Genomic DNA, 22,634 nt, shown 5'->3' with positions numbered 1-22,634 from the left:
AAATATACCCACCTGGGGAGTTCAGAATCATGTTTGATGTCTATGCCATTCTGAAAACTAATAGCAGCTTCTCTGACCCCCTTTACTCATTACAACAGTCGACAGCAGAGTATCAACTGCAGTTCACCTGAACATATTAAAAAAATGATGTCCATTCTAAATCACAGTGGTATAGCTGGCTGAAACCAGACTCAAAACCAAGAGGCCAAAGTTGTTTTCAATATCTTGTTGTCTAAGGCAACAATAATGAAAATCAGTGACTTTACCACATGTCCGAAAGGGGCAGCACTTCTCTGGGCTCCACACCTCCACCAAAGACATGCCCAGCATACATTTGAATTCAGGACAACGATGTATTTCACAAACTAAAAATAAAGAAAAGAAAGTTCAGTAAATGCAAGGTTGTCATGTTTTGATGAATAGAAATATGAATCAAGATATAATAAATTACTTATAATAAATACCTTTAGAAAACATCTTATTCAAAAAGACTTACAACAGAAATTTAATTGTTAGGTATCAGGTGACGGTAGCATGGAGTACAAATACTCTAAGCAAATATTTAAATAGTTTTTAAATATCCTGAATTTGGGGCCTGAATTTACTCATTTTTCTCCATAATACAGACATGCAGATGATTCTTTACACACAAAGTTTTAAAAGTAAAGATTATTTGTTCAGGACTACAGATGATAGCATGCTTATATGCACAAGGGGAGCAGTATTTCTAATCCACAATTTTTGGCACTGAACCTCCACACTACAAAATTGACATGCTCTCTATTATTTAGAATATCAAAATCAAGTCAAAACTTACTACATTGGTACATAGGGCAACACCTGTCAGTAGTGTTGCCATCCACAATAAGAACTTCTCCTTCTTGACATTTGGGTATTTGATCGGAGCAAGCCGGGCATGCTGAAGAAAACAATTATTTAAATTTAAAACATAGGAAGAAATTTTACTACTGCCTACCAAACATTCCCATAAGTTTATCACAGACCCAGATGAAAGAGAACAGAGGTGCTCTGCATTCATTCCTTATAGTCCCTATACAAGAGGTTAATTCACAGTGCAGCTTGCCTTTTCCTTTGTCCCCTGCTATAAAGATTGTGACCAAACATGATTTTCCCTCCCTTTTTTGCTATGAAAAATTTTGCTAGGTTTTCTCTCCTACTAGCTCATACTGTTGTTTTCTGGAATCTTTGATTCAAAATAAAGGGCATCTCCTGTGATCCCAGTGTTATCTTCCCACTTGAACACATATGAAAACCACAACATGTACTTTTCAACATGTACAGTATAAAGACTCATTATATCAAAAAAGAGTCAGAAGAATGCTCTGCAGATAGTGAGAAGAGCCGAACACTGCACATTGCTATCACATGATCAAAGTAATCCCCTGATTACTGTAAATAACAGAAGTGTAATTCATGTTTTTTATTAATGCCCGAATTTTTGCACATGGAAGTGCTAATCAAGGCAACTGGGCCTTTGAATCACACATATCTGTGCAAAGATAAACTCAATAGAACCTGATTATCACATTATTATGCAGAAGACAACTGTATAGTAATATCGTGGCTCTTATACTAATGTCAAAAGTGCAATTTTATTATTGAATTAAGTCATTAAAGGTCAAATCCCAAAAGACCTGAATAAATTTGCATATTACTCTCATATGGCATATTTGTCATTGATTAAGATGGACCATGGCTGATACAGCAGAATATAGGGAGTAAAAGCATATATAACTTCAGTCTTCTTTCAGACAAAATATTCATGCAGCTAATCCACACATGGATCTCAGAAAGCCCTGAATTCCTTCACTCCTCACCCATGGACTCCATTACCACTCCTCTTCATAACCCATGAATACTATTCAGTTACACAAAGATGTTCTGTGACTTTTCATGGTTGTTGCCATTTCTTATGTTTTGTAAACTTAATGCCCATTGTTTTAACCACTTTCAAGCCTTACTAGGTCGGGAGAGCTAAAGGAGGTACAAGAAGCCCTTATTTGCAAGATAATAATAAATAACATTGCATATGCAACAACACACTTATAATGTCAAGCAGTCAGGCTACTGTACCACATATATAGGAAATGCAGCAGGTATTCTCCACCCGAGCAGCAATTAGTGTCTGATCATCCTGGCAGCTTGGTATCTCCTCCATTGGTTTACATTTTTCTGGATCACATTCTGAAAAAAGTACAACAAATGTATTTCTTTATATGAAGCTCAGAATTCCTTCTTTGTTATGCTACATTCCTAAGAAAGGCAGTGCAGAGCAGAGAGATACTACAAGCTGCTTTAGAAAAAACTTCTACCTTGTAACACAAGAGAGCAAAGACATTCTTGCCTTATCAGTAAACACAAGACTACATCATATCTGCTCAAATTGAGGCACAGACTTTTAGACTAAAGATTTTAGACTAAAGCAAATTTTGTAAATGGCCATACTAGCAATGGTATTTACACTAACTACCTTTGTGCATCCAAGTTGATCTATTTAGTTTACTGAATGTCTTTTACAGGGTGAACTTTTTTACCTTTTGAAAAGAAACTTACCACAAACGTAGCTGGGACAACAGGATTCTTCACTGTAGTAAGTGACCAACTTTTCCAAGGCATTACACTCAGGGATCAAGTGTTCACAGAGACTCTGATTACAAACTGTTACATACCGGGAAAGAAAAAAAATAATTACCTTCTAAACTATGCATTTTTAAGTCAAGTAGATCAGTCACAAGCAGCATTTGCAGTTAGATACCCTAAATCTCCAAATAACAATATGCATATGAAACCACAATGAACTAGCAAAAAATCTCAAGGCAATATTAAGAAGTGTCCATCATTTGCAGCACTCTCCATGGAGGCAACACTAAACTAGAGTTTAGTAAGAATTGAAAAAATAAAATTCTGCGGAAAACTCACTGCATCATATCAGGTGATCAAAACATGGGAACTGAAATTTCTTTTTGAAGATAGGCTTTCTAAACTGAGTAAGGATTAAAACAAACAAACAAACAAACAAACACTTTTCTATCATTTTTTACTGCTCACTTCGTAAATTTGATAAACAATCACCAGAACAGTTTTTCTCAGAATTACCTATATCTTTTGCTTGTATTCAGATGTTAAAAATAAAACAGTAACCTTTACGGCTGAGAGAAACAAAATTCATATCCAAATAAACATAGTGCTCTTTTAGTCCTCTTAACCCTCATCTGTACCTCTACGTCTACCCCAAAACCTACTGGATATTGAGGCAAACAGTAAAAAGTTTCTACAATTTTTTATGTAATCTGTTAATTCAAACCAAAGTCATTTCCATTTGCTTCAAAAGTAAGATATGTAATGGGAAAAAAAACCAACCACAGAGTAAAGACATCTGCATATTTCAGTTGCAGTATTCATAATCATTAAGGAACACTTACTACAGATCTTCTGAGGACAACAAGTCTGATCACCAGGAACATGCAAGGTCACTTCTGCAAATCGCTGACAGTCTAAATCGTGGGTATCTGAACAGTTGTACTCCATTGGAATAATAGTCTCACTGTCAACACATTTTTGCATACAGCATCCGCTCAAAGAAGTGTTCCAGATCTCACCCACTGCGTGAGGTGTTCCTGAGCTGTCTGTACAAGCTAGATCAGGACAACAGAAAACAGAAGTAATCCTTTTTTACTTCAAATTTTGACCACCATTTTCTATGAAGTCTAAAAATCCCAGAATTTTAAAGGCTTCACCCATTTCCATCACCCCACAAGAAAGTGAAAGAGCAGACAGTCTGAGATTGAGCTCCTGTGGGAAAGCAAGACACTCAGTATCCTCCAGAAGATCTGGGCCTCCACTTTGTTTTGTGCCTCCACACAAACTACTTTCGTATTTCACACATATCAAAACTATTACTAATTTACAGTGCTTTATGTTGTCTGATTTATCATAATAAATCTTAATAAATCTATATCTTTAAGGTTTGTGTTGTTAGGCATTGGTTTGCTATTTGGTGTGCTGAGGCAGAATTATAATAAAAATAAACATGAATGCTGGCAGAAAGAATATAGGACATATACATGTATTATTCAAAATGTGTAACTAACTGTTGCTGCATAACTTTAGAATGCCATATAGTATTGAAAAGCTGGACCCTTGGCAAAGGGCTTAGGTAAAAGGAGGCCAAAACTAACACGCTTAGAATACTAGAACGCATAAACAAAGACTTCCATTTTGAAGAGCAGTCTTCAGCTGAGAGGTGAGCAAAATTGTATATCACAAGGACATTCCCTGCTTGCTCACCTGCAGAGTTAATGTCTGCTGAATATCTAGAATCCTCAACTGAATGACATATGGAAAACCCACACAACACCAAACCAGAACTCAACTTATTAATAATGAAGTATCTGACCACCAACTTGCAGATAATAAAGAAGAAAATCACATCCAAATATACCACATTTTTCTTCAGGAATACAGACAGCAGTATGAATTCGGTGAAGGATGGTCCGTCCAGCACAGACACAGCCTTCTGTCAACACTGAGCAGGAGTCTGAATCCAGAGGAGCAACCTCATTATTCTGACAACTATCTGGAACCTCACAGGCAGCTATACAAGGCTGATAGGAGAAGTTTTCAGAGCAGGGGAAGGCTAGAAAGGAAATAAACAAATCACACATTCTGAAGTTGCAATCACATGAGGCAATACCTAAGAGAAGAAATTATTGTCTTGTCAACTTCCTGTGCTTGCCAATTCAGTCAGATCTACCAACCTGACACACTGATACAAACCAGTTACCTTCTACATGACAAATTCAATCAAAAGGTATTTTCAAGCACTTTTACTTGTATGTAGTAACATTTTCATCAGGCCTCGGTTTGCTTTTTGGTAGTAGAGATATCAAACCACACCAAAGTGTTGACACAAAATAATTTGAACTTCAAAAACCTTTGCAAATACTACACAGATCAGTAATACTGTTCAGAACTTTTTTTTTTTGTGGCTTCCTCCTTTCCGCAACCAATTGTGTTGTGTTTTGTTTTTATCACTGGGAAGTGGTTGAGAAACAAACACTACATTGCAAGAGAGAAGATTTAACTTCTGCATAAATGTACATAGTAAACCAGAGGCGGAATTGTGAGCAAAGTTCTTCCGTTTACCTTTTCCATCTTTGAAATGGCTATAATGGTCCTGATTACTTTTGAACACTGCTTGGAGTGTATAGTAAAAAATGCTAAATTTATTATCTCAATAATAATTCCAAAGTACACAAAGACTCAACTGGCATTTTCAACTTACAGTAACTCTTGTACTAGGCAAGTTTTGTCTCTGTGAGCACTAGAGGTGCACATATATGCAGAATACTTACGGCAGTAATCAGAGCTCCTCCATTCTATACAAATATTAAATTTGTTGCACATTGCCACATAGGCAGCTAGGGAAATGCATGGATTTCGAATGTACTCAGTGTCCTGAACCCATATATCACAGAACAGCTCAGGTGGAACCTAACAAAGAAAAAAAAAGATATGGTGCCTTCATAGAGACTATGCTAGGTGGGAAAAAGACCGACCTTTTAAAGTGTCAGCTACAAACAATGAAGCCAAAAGTTCTTGGTTTACAGTAAGCCTTCATTGGTGTACAGAGGCAATCTACTAGTATTTAAGAGTAAGACTTTCTGAATGCTGCCATACTTATATTCCTCAGTTTCATCTCTTATAAGTGACAACATAAGAAGTAATAGAGTTTTTCCAACAGAAGGCATAATTACTTGTTCTTTGTTCTTCCTTACCTCTATATTTTTAGCTCGTTTTGGCTTCCTCTTCCTCAAACTCAACAATATACAAAAGGTCAAATGGCAATGCACTCATATGATCACAAATAATTTATTTGCACACTGTGAGTTTGTTATTTGCTTCAGGCTTGCTTTACAGGACCTGTTCTACCCTTTCACATCTCTGAGTTGGAACTGTCTCTAGAGCCTCTGAGAATGCAGGTTCTCAGATTACCTATTGCAATTTGGGACTTGTTAAATTGCTGAAGGTTTAAGGATTAATTAGATTCTAAAACTATTTTCTTTTACTTTTCTCTACATCTTATTGATACAGTTGAATTAGCTGAGACTGGTTTATGAATTAGGTGTTATTTCAAAAGTAACAGAGATGAAGTTCTGAAAGTGTTATTGCTAACTGCAACTTTCCTATCAAGCTGCCATACTCTTCAATTAGTTTTACCTTGCAACTGTAGATACAAGATAAAGTATACATCTCATTCAATAAATGTGTTTACATGCAGTAAATGAAATTATCAAGTATGCAAGATTATATCTGAACTGCAGCTCTCTCAAAATGTAAGCTTCGAAATAGTTAACATACATAAGGATGACAGCTGCTGAAGGTCTGGTTCAACACCATTCTTAAGCACTCTGAGCAGTCTGTGAGTGAGCAATTAGTTTCCTGATGCCTGTCTTCTCCAGCATACTTTAAGGTGTCTGGCACTTGCCAGCTGTCTATAAAAGTCGATGGTGAACTGCTTTTGCTTAAAACTGTCCTGTTGGGTAGCATCAAGTCATTTTCCAAGGTTCTATCACAAAACCCTGTGAATCACCAGAAGGAAAAGAATGGTTAACACCATGTGGTTCATTCTGAAGAATGCTTGAAGTGGCACATTCAAACAAGTAAATAGCTTTATAAAATCTTATACAATATAACAGTATCACAACCTACAACAGATGTAGAAAGCATTTGGTAGGATCAAAGCATGCAAATTTCAGAAAAATTGAGAAAAGCGAAAGTAAAGATGCATCTATGAGTGGAAATCTATTGCATATCAAAGAGCAGTTCAGAAATTCCAGCTATGGCACAAAACTTCATCCCTCAGTTGCACAGGCACTAAAGAGAAATCTATTTTAAAAAAGGTTACAAAGCACCTCTGTGTATAGCAACAAATTAAAACTGTAAATGTAAGAAAAGGGAACTCCCATAAAATGCAAAGATGCTTATCTGATACTGTATTTCACACTGTATCATACAGTATTTCATACAGTATGATACAGTATTTCATACTGTATCATTCTACTTATGGTTCTGAGCAATCTTAAGCATCTGTTGGCTGAAGAGCTACCATAGGAGTGTAGCTTTTGGCACCTCCAGGTATATCTATATTACCACTCAGCAGGAGAAAAAAAACCCCAACTTTTCTCTATTTGCTTCCCAGAAGGCAGCATCACCTTCCCCCCCCCCACCCCCGTTTTAGCTAAGTTAGCTGGCAATTTTGAAACACTTTGGAGCAAAAGAAGCAATGTAACATGGAGGGTGAGTTTGGTCAACACAGAACATCCAAGTATTACAGTAGCCTCCTCAGAAGGTCCTTTAAAAGATAGCAGGTAGAAAAAAAGCAGAATGATGGATGAGTCCCCAGTTCTTTCTTCCTAATCAGTTTCTGAGACTTTTGTATCAGACTTCTAGAATGTTTTTTTCTGAAGTCTCCACAAACACAATCCTAAATCTTTATCTGTTCAAAAACTATTTGTGGATTTCACCCTTTTCTAAAGAACTAGTCTGTTTTACCACTTTTCACAATCCCTTATGACAAGAGCAAGTCATTGACAATCAGTGATACAGCAACAGGCATTCAAAGAGTAAAACAGCTTTTCAAATTTTAACCTTTATTTGATAAAAAATGTTTCTGGTTGAACTTTTTGAGGTTGTGAGTATATGCAACACAGATAGGAAGTACTTGATGGTTCTGAAAGACTTCAAAGGACTGCTGTCATGTCAGGGATATCATTTTCACTTCTCTTACACATTGACAAGGAGATTTAACATAGCAAAACTGAGGCTTCACATTTGTCTTGGCGGGATCTGGTTACAGTTAAAACTGACATTCTTGTACTCTCTTTCACCAGTTTTGCTGTAGAGATGTCAATGTTCCCTTCCCAAACCCCTCCTCTCCCCCACCAGCTCTTCACCAGCTGCCACATTTGGCCAATCCTTCTACTGTAAAACACACTTGTCTCTGATACGAATCCTTCCAAGGGAAGATTGTACCACAAAACTGCAATGGTGTCTTGAGTTTTAGCATTTCCATGAAGCTGAGAAATCAGGATCTACCAATACTGCAGTTTAGCTGAAAGACATCTGAGAAAGGTCAAATACAAGTAGCAGAATTACACAGACAGCACAGGAGATCAGGGTAGACTAATTTAGGCTGAAAAGATGCACCACAAGGAGCTCACTTAAAGCAGGCTCTGTAAGTTGCACCAGACAGCACAGTGCAGGCAGACCCATGCAGAGAATCCCAGTCAGGGAGGAATACCAGAAATACACAGCACATTCTCTGAAGAAGTTGTACTTGCAACATCACCCACAGAAATGTGTTGTCATCTAGTCAAAATGCCTTGTAAACCAGGAATATAATGTTCTCAGTGCTCCCTATCACAGTAATCAAACCCATAAAGGCAAAAGAGACTTTCCGGATAACTTGAATCAGGCTTACTAAAAAACCACAGTCTTTACTTTCTTGTTTCTGTTTGATCTAATCACAATAACAACTAGACAAAGAGAGCAAGAACGGTTCTGAAAACAAAAGTTAGGGCAAATTACAGATAATAATCCAATTTCAAAATGGCACGAATTCAAACTTTGTGAGAAGCACATTACTGTCTTCAGGACTTGAAGCTGGACTGAGCTATCACTGGTATTTGATACTGAGCTCCAGGCATTTGCCCTTTCTGAAACTGGAAAGATATCCACTGCAATTATATGATCTCTTTAATCCCATTTTCCAGCTCCAATTTACAGCAGATAAATTTACAGATTCAGCTAACACAGTAGGGATTTACATCAACAAATACATGCCTGCAAAGGTTATAACACCCACAGCTTAGTCAAGCCTATGGTTTTTAGAAAGAAAGAAAGTAGGTAAAACTATTGAACTGACCTAACAGAGGGCAACATGATGTTTATTTAACCTGTTACTATTAAGAAATTCCCTCTGAACTATTTCCTCCAACAGATAAACAAAGATTAATTCTCTCAAGTTAACATTTCCTGACCTTTAGAAACTGAAAATAGTACATATCGCTTCCTATCAGTTGGATATTAAACACTGTATCTGTAAAGGACCTATTTGACATTATGGACTTATACCTGTCTTATTTATTTGGGTTTAGTTACAGCAATCATGCCTGTGATTCAAACAGGTTACAGACAGGAGCAACACTATGGGCAAAAAGTGATTACAGGGATAGATGTCAGACATCATTTCAACAACTAAAAAAATTAATAATAGACTAATTTTAATAGTATCTTAAACTTTGCAATGATCTGCAATAACTCTTTTGGGACAGATCCTGCAATAAATAGTTTATATAATTAGGAAAATGTGTCTCCTCAGCAAAGCATCTGAATGTCTTTATTGCTTAAACTTGTCTATACTTACCACACAGTCCCAAAGTGCTTGGTTCTCTGCTACTATTAAACTCAATAATCATCACACCTGTGTTGTGAAACCACTGAATTCTGATTTTTGATGGGGTCTCAACCGCATACTTGAAGCCTGAATCTTCAACTTTGTATCCATATTTTCTAACAGTAGGCCAAGCAGATCTTGAATTTACTGTTATCTAAAAGGCAGAAGAGAGGTCAATTGTCAGGTAGAAGAACTAAGGTCAGATTCTCAGCAGCTTAGAAATCTAAATCATAACCAATTTCAAAAGAAGTCAGGCCCTCCTCGACAAAGATAATAAAGGCACCAAAGGGACTAAGAGTTTATGTGACTTACTCTGTGATTTACCTCAGTTACTGTCCTTGTATGACAGTTTGGCTCTTTGAATTTAGCAGGAGTTTACTAAATCACAAAATCAACAAGTTTTATGACCTTTTTTGTTCTACATTAATCCTCAGTATCGATGTGAGAAGGCAGTTGATTACAGAAGTAAGATGCTATCTAATAGGAAAAGAAAAAGCTTCATAATACTTACTTTTCTACTTAAACGATTGATAATAATTTGGTTTGATACATAGGTTAGATTCAACGTTGCCAGGCACAAAGAAGTTGAATTTGAATTACTCTGTGGAGAAAGCAAAAATACATTAACCATAGTCATGATGTGCAAAATCTTTCTACGTTAGCTGCTTACTCTTTTTAGGCACTGGGAAATTAAGGATTTTTGGGGGATATATTATTAAGAAAGGAAATCCATTGCTGATTACAGTTTCAAGTCAGGACTACAAAGTTTATCTGGATAGCATTCTTGTAAAATAAACAAGGAAAATACTGTGAAACCCTTGTTTACAGCAACTGTGCTGTATCATACAATCTTTTGATTGTATGATACAATCAATTTATACAATTGATACAATTACAACAGAAATACAGGTTTTCAGGGGAAAGAAAACCAGTGGACTAGTTGTTCAGACACCAGAAAATATGAACTACCTGCCTGAAGGTGAGCAAGAATGAGACTGGGAATGATGTATCTCTATGATATATGTACAGTACAGAAGTAATGGATCAGAAATACACGCATAACTCCTAAGCTAAAAGGCACTGAACAAAACAGAAAGTAGTGAATGCAACAGGAAAGCAAATCTGAAAGTCATAAACACATCTTTTTCAAATCAATCACACTGAACTCCTGAAATTAACTTGCATAAGGTACAACTTGGGACCAAACTTTGTAATGGACATTTATATGGATAACAAAATTACCTAGCTTTCATGGAAGAGACTGGAATTTAAAGAGTTTTGTAAAGGTTCATAAGAAATTAACTTTTCATGACAAAAGCCAACCCACACTACCCATTAGACAGGATGCCCACTAGGATTTCTCTCCTCCTCCCACGTCAGAAACTCAGAATGCACAGGGTGATCCAATTCAGTCTGGCATTCCTACAATCTTTTATGGCTCTGAAGATTGGTGTTTTCAGTGTGAATTTCTCCACATGAACATAGGTAAAAATCATGCATTGAAATACACTGGTGGTATTTGTTAGGTGACAGCACTCACAGAAGTGACTGCTGCTGCGTATCCACTTAATCTCTCACCACCTTGTCTATATTGCACATACAATAAAATAACATGGATCTACTTCTCATCTTCCAGCTGTCTCAGAAGGAACTATGCATATGCAGTCAGGTGATAAAGTGTTATACAAACTGTGAGTGTTGTAAAATGCAAGTACAATTCATAGATATTGCACAGGAGTGAATAATAACCACAACTCTGTAGTATTACTATGCTCTTGCTTTTAAGATACATCTTACTAGTAGTACCAAACACCTTCTGGTAGCTGATAAATGTTAGTTACCATTCTACAGTCAAGGACATGGATGGTTATAGTTTCATCTTGAGTTTGACTAACAATGTAGGATGCTTCTTTGAATAAAGCCAAATGATTTCCATCATAGGTTACAATGCTCAGATCAGAGAAAATGGTGCAACGACCTAAGGGAAAAAAAACAGTAAACTTTTTTCTAACTTATTTTAGAATTTCAGTAAGTATTACAAAATATGAAGATAAACAAATAAATTTTAGAAGATTAGCTTACTAGAGTTTCATATATGCAACATATATTTTCAGCTATATTTGATACTGTTTAATCTCTGTAAATGGACAGCAGAGTCAAATCCTGCATCTTTCAGGGAACAACCTGCAGACCTCTGCAATTGTCCTTACAGATCTTGCCAGCAAGGAATTGCAGTTTTTACAAATGCTAAACTAGGAAAAATCATGAATGACAGTAGCTCCCATCAGATCCTTAGTTCCCTTCTAGTCTTGTTCCTAAGGTGGAAAGTTTCTATTTCCCAGTCTCATTGCTAAAGTTATTGTGTTTCAAAGGGCTTGAAGTTCTACTCCAAGTTCATTCAAACTTTAGAGCACAACCAGAAATTCCAATTGCTTATCTCTGCATACTTTCCTTGCTGTTATGTACTAAATCAAACTGTCTTCAAGGTTTGGATTCCTTCTACCCAATTCCAGGTAACTGATGGGAGTGACTACTGTACAGAATCCCCAAACTGCAAACATAGATGGTTTGCAGGGAATCTTCTCATCCTCAAGTAGATATAAAATGAATCAAAGAATCCACTGGCTATATTGATTAAGTGTCCCCTGATTAGACCAATGACAAGATGGGTCTAAGTCAGACTTGGACATACTTACTGCAGATACCTAAAGCTGAGTAAGAGGAATATCCTAAATTAAAGGAGCATTTTGATTTAATTTCCCTGGATGTACAACTAGAATTATAACTTTCATTAGACAATGAGTAACCCCTACAGTGTGCATCTTCTATTTCTATGCTATGGTATAGAAGTGTCAGTTCTTAGCCTTCTTACACATGCATTAATTTGTTACCTAAATTCACTTCAAAGGTACATAATTAAAACTTACATGCACATTCCCACTTTGGGCAGCATTTGTCACCATTCATTTGAGTAGCAAATCCTAAAACTCCACAGCTGGGTTGAGTTGCATTGTATGGGCAGTTCTGGGACTTATTAACTTGGATCAGTTGTCCATCCAAGCAAATGTGTTTTATGCACTCATTCTCTGTGATTGGCTAAGGCACATTTAATAAAAGACACAGGTTACCATTCTTATCAATCTAGTATCACAATATTGTAAAGTTTTTGTTTAAAAAAGGGGTTCACATTCTTCAGGTACAGAATACTTGTCGATCCCTATGACGCTCATAGAAGCTACAAGTGAAGAGCATGTTGAAAACCTGACCGTTCTGAGGACACATTAACACTGCTGTCCTGTTGTAAAGGTGAGAACAGCACTACTGAATTTTTAACTTTACTTTGAAAAAAGTTGAGAAGGAAAAATACAGAAGGGCACAAGCAGGCATAAAACAGGGACCTCTGGAAAGATATATTTTAAGGAGAGCGATATGACAAAAGCATATAAAAACACCATTTTTGCCAAAAAACCCTTGTAACGGTCATACCTCAGAAAACCAAGGAATAAAACTGAGTACAGTATAGCATTTAGAAAAAAACCATTATACGCAATGAAATCATCCAAGGTTTCAGATACAATTGATAACATAATTGGGCTCCCTGTTTGATACAGATATTTTAAATTCTAAAGATCAAGGTATGGCTCACAATTTTTTTTAATCGGTGTGTAAAAGACATATTCCAAAACAGACAGATAAATATTTATAGCTACTCACTGTACAAGTTTGAAGAGTTGCTGTTTCTTGAGGCACCATAAAAGGTGATGTTGTGACTCCTGACACGGCTTCAGCTGTTGCCAGTCCATCAGAAAGTGTTGTAGTCAAGTCATGAAGTAGTTTGGTAGATAAATAGGCAAACGAGGAAACTGATGGAGCTGTTGTGTCATTTGGATGACCAGGTATCATTAGCAGTGAACTCACAGAAGGTGTTTGCATCTCAGATGATATTTCAGGTTTTGAACTTTGAGTAGTACTGACTGATGATACAGCTGTAGAAGAAAATGGTTTTGATTCAGAAGACGAATGTATAGTGGAGAGAACTGAAGTTCTGTTTGTGAAATATGGAGAGTAAAATGTCTGAGGTGTTTCTGGGGTAACAGTAACACTCTGAGTAAGAACAGGTTGGACTTGTGTTGGTAGCTGTGGCTCTTCAGATTTTACTGTGTCAAGGGGCACAGCTCCTTTTGCTTCTGAAGTAAGAGAAGTGGGCTTCACAGCACTTGTGATGGGTTCTGTGACCGCTTCTGCTTTGTCTGAAGTTGCTGATGCAATACTAAGATTTTGCCCAGCACTGCTTATCACTGAAGAGGCTGAAGCTGCAGCTGTACTTGCTACAAAGGTGGAACTGAAGGTGGTGGCTGAAGGCGTGACCTGCTTAGGCAACACCGCAGTTTTCTCTGTATCGCTTTTGCTTGTTGATGTGGATGGCCCACCCCCCATCACAATGGGAATTTCTGTTGGTTTTGGTAACAAAACCACTGAAGAGGCTGACTTAGGACCTGGTGAAGATGAGGTTGTTTCAAGTGTTTGTCTTGAATCAAGTGATGCAGAAAACGAGGCCTGGTGTGTGAATTTTAGATCTGTAGCTGCCTTTTGTGTGGAAAACGAAGGAAATGGCTCCTTTTTAATTGTTGTTAAAGAGGAGGAAGCTGCAAGCACTTTTGGTGAGAAAGAGGGAATTTTGGTGCCAAAAATAAAGTCAGCTGTTGTTCTAGTTGGGACTGTAGACTGCAAAACAGAAGTTCTTAATACCCGCGGCTGCGTGACCGAATCAGTTAAACGCAAATATTTTTCAGTTGGTAAAATAACTTTTGTAGGACCTACTGAGGAAGGCAATATACTTGAATGAATGCCTTCTGGTAGCAAGGTCATCAAGGGGTATAAGGAAGGCAGTTTTGCTGTAGCTTCAGTTGTGCTAAAGACACGCTGTGGTTGACCGGTGGATTTTGTTAGTGTTTCTGCAGGATACTGGTAAGCTGGGGTAATGCTTTGGCTCATCAGGGAAGGTTCAGAAGCCCGATGATCAAGTTCCATAATCTTCTGAGTAGAAAAATGTGGTATAACCATGGTCTTTGTGGTCTGTACTGAAAGTTTATGTCCTGAAGATGTCTGCCAAGAGAAGGGGCCTGCTGAAGATGGAGGCAGGGATGGCTGAGCTGTAGCTGCTGTAAGTTTCACTGTATCTGTTATACTCTGGACTGTAGGTTTCAGTGCTGTAGAAACTGTTTTAGTTTCTATTGAATATTTTGGTGTGGTTGTTACTTCTGGTATCCGTTGTGTTAAAGAAGGTGAAGAAACTAATTTATCTCCCAGATACTGAGAGGCAGAGAAGGTGTAAGAAGACTTTGTTACTGGAAGTACAACAGAAGGGGACAGAGAGGGTTTTTCTTTGCCTGTCATTACTTTTGTGGTTCTTATGAGCTGGCTGCTAAATTCAGAGGATGGGGAGATTGTGGCATTAGTGATATTCAAAATGGCTTTGCCTGGTGATTTTTCATATGATCCTGTTGTTACTAGACTTGATTGTTCTGTTATAGTGGATAAAATAGAGGAAGTCAGGACTGGAGAGGTCTTTTCTGTCGTTAACATAGATTTTTCTATAGTTGTTCTTGGGTATAAAGAGATTGTTTCATGGGATGTATGCATGGAACTGAGAGTTGTCAGTGCTACTTCTTTTCCATCTGAGGGTAGTGAAGGAAGAGAAATGTTTAAAGGGATTAGAGAACTTGATGGTGAAAAAGTCAAGGCAGATGGCTTTCTAGTAGAGATGGTAGTAATACTTTCCACTTGTGATTTATCAGGCTGTGTTGTCAACAATGTGGTTTCAGTCCCACTAAGGAGAGTAAGTGGAGATCCAGTGATGGATGTTCCTTGAGATGATTCTCTTTCTGTAGCTACAAAAGGAACTGTGGTGGTTTCTTTGATTTTCATTTCTGATGTGGTAACACTACCTGAATATGCTGAAGTGCTTGTCTTCGCTGTACTTGAAACCAGAGTTGACTTGTATTCAGTAGATGCTTTTCCAGAAAACAAAGTTGTCTTTGCTGCTAATTCAGGAGGGGATGTTATTCTGGATGTCTCCTTAACAGACAAAGGTGTCACTCTGATAGTCTCAGCCACAACAGGATACTTCATGTATAATGTAGTCAGGAATTGTGTTGTATTTAGAACTGTGTATGAGGGGTAACCTGTAGTCGAAACAGTTTTAAATGTTTTTTTAAATTCACCTGAAGCTGGAGAAGCAGGAGTAGGAACAGACACTGAATGTCTTTTTGTAGAAAGAGTGAAAGATTTTTCAGTTGTAGAACTAGGGTGTAGCGAATATGGAGGGAAATAGGAACTTGATGTATGTTCCATATGAGATGTTGTTTTGGGAGTTTCCTTTATATGAGTTGCAAATGATAAAGTTGTTTCTGATGATCTCTCTTGAGTTTGTAGAGTTGTCTTCTTCGGACCTAGAGTTGTAGTGAAAGGTACCTCTGGAGTACCAGTCAGGTGTTGAACCATTACAAAAGGAGGTTCCACAGTTGTCTTTCCTAATGAAATAGATGGCATGGATGTTGGTGAAAATGTTGTCTTCACAGTTTGCTTGGTTAAAACAGCTGTTGCTGAAGACACTGGTTTTAATAAAGATGAAGTAGTGAGCATAGGAGAAACTGATGTTACTGTAACATTAGCTACTGTGATAAAAGACTGTTCTACACTGATTTTTGTCCCTTCCAAAGTCCCTGTTAAGTTTTCTGGTGTTGTATACGAAGGCACATCCAGAGGTGGTGATCTGGAAAACTGTGGCACATATGCAGTAGTTTTATCTGTTATTGATTCAAATGAACTGGGTGTAAACCTTGTAACTCCTTCTGGCTTTACTTGTGCTTCTTTTGTGGGACGTGTTCTTATGGCTATTTCTGATATTTCCATTGTTTTAGTTTTGACTGGCATTTCTGTTGTTCTAAGTATGAGTGGTGTCCCAGTAAAAACAGAAGTAGCAATTGGTTTGCTTTCTGATTCTGTGCTTGTAGTAACTGCATGTGTAGCAGTTAGTGTCTGAGGTTCTGTGGCCCTCAATAGTTTAGTGGAACCACTACTGATCACTTGTATCTTTGTGGAAGTTTCTGAACTGACAGCTGATGGAAACACAGGAGAAGAGTCAACAGAAGCAAACAAGCTTACATTAGATTTTGTTGTCCCAGATATTGTTGCAGTGCTTCCCCCAGATGTCATTTCTGTTGACTGTGATGAAATGTTTGATGATAAAGTTATTGTGGGAAGTGTTGTACTAGATGTAACAGTTGAAAATTCAGTTTTCCCTGTAGTTGCAGTGAGCTGCAATTTTGTAGCAAGTGTTGTTTCCACGTCCTTTGCTCCAGGTACAGGAAACGAAGTTAATGCTTCATCGATCGCTGCCAAACTTGCACTTGATGTTATGTGTGGAACTGCTGGTGTTTGAATGCTGGGAGGCAAAGGTGGAATATCATCTGCAGGTTCAATGCCTGAAATCAGACACAGGAAAACGGTCTGAAATTTATGAATAATTATAGTGATGAAGCTAGCTTAGTTACAGGTTAACTCATATAACCGATCTCTTCAATTGCCTTTAAACTTCTAAAGCTTGTAGAAAAATTAAAAAATAAATTCATTAAATCATTTGCTTGAAATATAATGTTACTGAAATGTTTTGAAGCAAGAACATCTTTCTTAGTTTAAAATTTGTCTCATATTTTTCATGAAAGAAATTATTTTAACAAAAGTGTATGTTTAGTGAGCTCAAGATTCATATAACTAAGGTCATAGTTACACAAATTTAGGCACTGATATTTGAAATTATGAGTAAAGAACTAAGAATTAATAAATATGATACATAAATACATCATTTTTTCAGACATACAATCTTCAAAATACACGCATCTTTGAGTGATTTCATCCAGCAACATATTGAGAGGGCAGGCAGGGATACATCCTTCCACTCTAAAAGAAAAACAGTTATTATTAACTAGATGAACAGTATCTTCCGGATTGAGAATTTAATTTTAGAAAAATGGAATCTATACATAAAGTATGTCTGCTTCACCTCAGTGTACTCCTTCAAAATGTCATTGCCATGACTTCCGTTCTCACTCAGACCTAAGCTAAAGCATAAGCTCTGTGATACTCAGCCTTTGAAATTAACAGTCACAGGTTCAGTTCAGTAGTGAATACTATTGCTTAAGAGACACTAAACATTTTTACACACAAAAATCCAAATGCCAGTTTTATCAGGCTCAGCAAAAATTCCAACTGGGAAGAAAAAGCAAGTACAGATATGGCTGTTGCTATGACATAATGGAAACAAAGGGGCACAACTATTTGAAACAAACTTGTAATAACCTTTCTTTATTAATACCACCCCCAGGCTGTACACATACAAATATACTAGTCATTCCAGAATCTGACGGTACACTAATGACAGAAATGTCACTTTTATGTAGCTGCAGCAGCAGGTTTTATTCCATTTCTTTTCTCTTTGCCTTACCTCCTTATACAAGAACACAGTCCTGATATACTAAGCCTGTATCTGGTCACTTATATTCCTACTATCCTGCTTAAGTATATTGCCCAAATTACACACTCTTCCATAAAAATACAGATACTTACTTTGGTACTGTCTGACAGTTTTTTCCAAAAGGGTCTCTACATGTCTTGAAACAAGGGCTTGTACAGGCATCATAATGCCATTCACATGTAGAACGGGACAGAAATTTAAATTTGACGTCTGAAAACCAACAAAGATCTGTTATTCTCATATATTTCTAGAAACACATAGAGATACATATCCCTAAGAGGCATGCTTTGCATTCACTGCAGCTCTACTACTATTTCTACCTGTTTCCTCTACAAATAAAATCGGTAATATTTTTAACTACTAAGGTTTTTAAAATAGAAAACCAGTTTACAATTATGCAGCATATATTAGAGTATGCTTGCTCTACAGTGTTTTACTCTTTACAGTATAAAAAAATATCATTGAATTAGCCACATTTACTGCATATTACAATCATCGGAAAATTAAAACCAGACAAGTTAGAGCTGTCGCTTTTAAGTTTTAAAACTATATCAACAACAAAACTATATGTTTGATTATTCAAACAAAGTGTAAAATTAAGATTATGATGTTTCTGTACAATTATTGCTATTAGAATCAAAATTAGAAGCACTGTTTGGATGCACTGATACACTTTATAGTATAGGCTATCATAACAATTGCTTACTTCACGTGTAAAATTTGCTGATATAACACAAAGGTGTACATAACTTGTACAATACAATTGTATTTTAAAAGCCAAAACAAAACACCATTTCAAAGTAATCAGATATTATGCCAACTAAGGCTCTTTAAAGCACTATATCTTAACATTTGATCTTCTCAAAAGCCATACAAGATAGCCACTTCAAGAGAAATTCATTCAAAACCTCAAAATATTTTGAATCTGAAATTCTAACTGCTTCCATAATGAACAAAGCAACTCACTTAAGATGAAACACATAGTCTTGCAAAGCTTAAAACATATACTGCACCACACAAAATACCTGTACCAGTAAATGAAACTGGTACCAGTAATTAAACTCTACAGCAAATTAAAAAAAATATCCCAAACCTAACTCAACCAAAATACAACAAAAAACCACCCCAACCTGACTTCAGAGCATCTGTGCAGACAGTGCTTATTGAAAGATTTCCAAGTCACATAATGGGAACCCAAAGTGTACTTTGGTTCAGATAGAGGAAGAGTTAAACTTCAAAGTGAGAATAAACAGAAATAAGGATCAGCTATACTTCCAGTACTTACTAAATTACACAGAAACTTTACAAAATTAATGTAAAGAAGAAACAGAGTGTAAAATCTGAGAGGAACAAATTTATGGCAATCATCATGTGGGTGACACACACTTGTATGTTTAAATGCACTATCACACTTTCACTCCAGCCCTCCCATTCTGCCTGCAGAAGAGTTTCCCACACAATACTACATTAGTTAGTCCAGTGCTCTTCCAGCACCTGCAAGATTTACACAATATATCTGGACTTCAGTACCTGAACTGTGACAACCCACCCCAGCTCCTTCTAGTAGCAGTAGGGCAGGGCAGTGACCCTTCCCTATATTTATGCCTCCAGAAGACACCATCATGATATATGGATCCCCTCTGAACTGGTAAACCTGAGCTTAGAGAAATGTTGTTCAGAGCCTACAAAGAGTAACTACTCTTAATGCTTACATTAATCACCAGAAAGAAAACGCTAACTGCTTAGAGTTTCCATTTTTGATCTTTTGAAGTATTTTTTCTTTTAAGTTTTGCTGATCTTTGCTTGACTGAGATACAAAGAAAGTAGTTCTTTTATATCTTGTTGAAGACAGTCCATTTTTGAAGATCTTAAGAAATTGTTCTTCCTGAAATTTAGGGACATCTGTACTCACAAGTAATTATCTCTCTGTCATTATTAACCATTAATGTCTTCTTCTGAAATACAAATAATTATCTTAAAAATATAAGTCAAACTCAGACAAAAGGATGTGTATGTTGCCATCTAGTGTTACCCCTTTTACACCTCATTTTATCCACGGACGTAACTTGTCACTGTTTTTAAAAACATTATTCTTACGACAGTAACAAATGCTTTTATGAAGTTATGTTCCCATAAGAAATTAAGTACATGTCATTGAATTCTTCTGTGACCCCTTCTTCTGAAATCAGTTTTAGTTACTTAAATCTACTGGAGGAATTAAGGAATTATTTCCATACATTTTTCTGACTGATGTATAGGGTTCTGTATGCACTGACTGGTCAGAGTGATAAGGTTTAAGAACAAAAGAAGATACATGACAGAAAGACAGAATACATTAGAGACCTGTTGGCAGAGGCAATCACCAACAATAGTAACAACCAGCAATAACACTAAAGCCTAGTGGAATCCAGGAAATCTCATTCATCAGTCTACCCTAGATTAAGTGCAGAGACCAATCCACAGGTTTTAACTTTTGCCACAAAACTCACCATTAACCACTGAATAAGCCTGAAACACAATAAAGGTACAAGCTTTGCAGAGGACATACTGTAACCCAAAGAAGAATGATAGTTTCTCAATTTAGCAGAACAGTGATCATGAATTAACACTTCCAAGTGCTGGGATTAACATACCATCTCCCATTCTCCAAATAAACTTTATGAAATGATAGCCATGCTTTCCTCAAGCTTTTTTACAGATTAAGTTCACAGAGTTTGGTGGTGTTGCACGCCTTGGTAGGAATTAGGGCGAATTTCTACGTAAAGGCATAGCATTTGTTGAGTAGTTCATAAACACTGCTTTGAGTCAAGAATGAAGTCATGCTTGTCTGCAAATTCTGCCCCTACTTCTCCAGAAAGAACTATGGACAACAGATGAATTCATGAACCTGATCACAAAAATTGCTTTCAAAGAGCTGTAGAACCATTTGACATTTTGTTTTCCAGTCAAGGGATTTTAGAGAATTGAGTATGCCAGTCCAAGCTGCATTAGCAGGTATTAGTGTGTAAATTACATTACAGAGCACACCAAATCCCCACGGCAAGAGTTGAAGATATTGCATTGTTTTCCATTATCTCTGAAAGTTTTCAGTGTGTCTCAGTAAACCCATGAGGTATAGTGAAATCTGTGCTTTGTTATGAATTATTAGAAAATGCCTTTCAAGCATTAGGAGAACTTCAGTCATTTATCATATTTAAAGTTTTTACTACTGTAGACATCACTTCTGAAATGCCTAAGCATCCCAAGGACCTAACACTGACTGCACAAGCCACTGTAAAACAAAACAAAACAAAAAACACAGCACGAAAACAACCTCTACTCTGCACTGGTACGGCCTCACCTTAAGACCACAATATATGATTAGAAAGTGTCCAAAGGAGGGCAATGAAGATGGTGAAGGGCCTGGAGGAGAAGCTGTATGAGGAGTGGCTGAGGGCACTTGGTCTGTTCAGCCTGGCAAAGAGGAGACTGAGCGGAGACCTCATTGTGAGGGGAAGAGGAGGGGCAGGCACTGACCTCTTCTTTGCAGTGACCAGTGACAGGATCCAAGGGAACGGTCTGAAGCTGTGTCAGAGGACATTTATGCTAAACATAGGGAAAAGGTTCTTCCCCCAGAGGGTGGCTGGGCACTGGAACAGGCTCCCCAGGGAAGTGGTCACAGCACCAAGCCTGCCAGAGTTCAAGTGTTTGGACAACGCTTTCAGGCACATGGTGTGACTGTTGGGGTTGTCCTGTGAAGGACCAGGAGTTGGGCTTTGATGACCCTTGTGTGTCCACGTCCCTTCCAACTCAGGATATTCTATGATTCTATGAGGATGCAGCTCCTGCTTAAAAAGTTAAGATGAAGTAGAGATTAGACAGAAATTGCAAGGGAGGAGAAACAGAGGCACAGAGCCATGGTCTGAACTAACATGAAGTCAAGAACAAGCCTAGAGAACAATAAAGTACCTAGCTAAAATATAGGTTATTTTGTTTTTCTCAGTAATCTATATATTAACTATGACCCCAATACCCACAATCATTTAATCTTTAACGTATAAGGAAAAGCAGTAACAATGTGCTTTAAAGCCATTCAAGTACCTGTCTCCCTAAACTGAGGGAAATATTCCTTTCTGTCTCTGTATTGATTTTAGACATTACCTTCCACATCAGACCAGCCTCAGCTTTGTTGTTACTACAATACTGCAATTCCCATGACTGAAACCACCACAGCACAGAAACTCTGGATTTTGCCAGTGTCATGGCATGAATTCTCTATGCTAGCCAGGATGCTAATCAGCCACCTCCACCACATGCTTCCCATTTTTTTAATACTTAAATTCCCCCTCCAGCAACCATTAATAAGAGATTACTGTACCCTATGTGACAGTAAAGTTCACTCACAACAAAAGAATGATACACAGTTTACAGACAATGAATCAAGCTTCTGGTATCAGGCATGTGTTCCTCAAAAGGATTTGTCATGGCATTTGAAAATATCCATGTGTCTCCTAGTGAAGTCTACCAGCATTTGTCTTCTGTTTGGTGACACAGCAAATCCTTTACAAAATAGTGAATTATGGCCTGGATGGCAGTTGCTGCAGTTGACACACCAACTGAGCCCACAGTTCTCCTACCTAA

General features: G+C 37.3%; 1 protein-coding gene across 2 annotated transcripts in view; it reads right to left on the bottom strand.

The window, feature by feature from the left end:
- The window catches only part of OTOG (otogelin), a 100,490-nt gene that overhangs the window by 12,769 nt on the left and 65,087 nt on the right, over positions 1–22,634 (bottom strand). For both annotated transcript variants that reach the window (XM_064657474.1, XM_064657475.1), the window contains 15 exons: positions 18,107–18,224; positions 17,361–17,440; positions 13,193–16,965; positions 12,406–12,574; positions 11,320–11,456; positions 9,990–10,079; positions 9,449–9,632; positions 6,382–6,602; positions 5,376–5,514; positions 4,463–4,657; positions 3,444–3,656; positions 2,575–2,679; positions 2,095–2,205; positions 818–919; positions 267–365 (listed from right to left, as the gene is read on the bottom strand). In XM_064657474.1, the coding sequence (XP_064513544.1) occupies positions 267–365; positions 818–919; positions 2,095–2,205; positions 2,575–2,679; positions 3,444–3,656; positions 4,463–4,657; positions 5,376–5,514; positions 6,382–6,602; positions 9,449–9,632; positions 9,990–10,079; positions 11,320–11,456; positions 12,406–12,574; positions 13,193–16,965; positions 17,361–17,440; positions 18,107–18,224 (5,736 nt within the window). The remainder of the gene's footprint in view (positions 1–266; positions 366–817; positions 920–2,094; positions 2,206–2,574; positions 2,680–3,443; positions 3,657–4,462; positions 4,658–5,375; positions 5,515–6,381; positions 6,603–9,448; positions 9,633–9,989; positions 10,080–11,319; positions 11,457–12,405; positions 12,575–13,192; positions 16,966–17,360; positions 17,441–18,106; positions 18,225–22,634) is intronic.

The sequence above is a fragment of the Pseudopipra pipra genome, chromosome 6, assembly GCF_036250125.1.
Source record: "Pseudopipra pipra isolate bDixPip1 chromosome 6, bDixPip1.hap1, whole genome shotgun sequence".
Lineage (NCBI taxonomy): Eukaryota > Metazoa > Chordata > Aves > Passeriformes > Pipridae > Pseudopipra > Pseudopipra pipra.
Note: the sequence above shows the minus strand (reverse complement) of the source record. Positions and strands in the feature narration are given on the sequence as shown.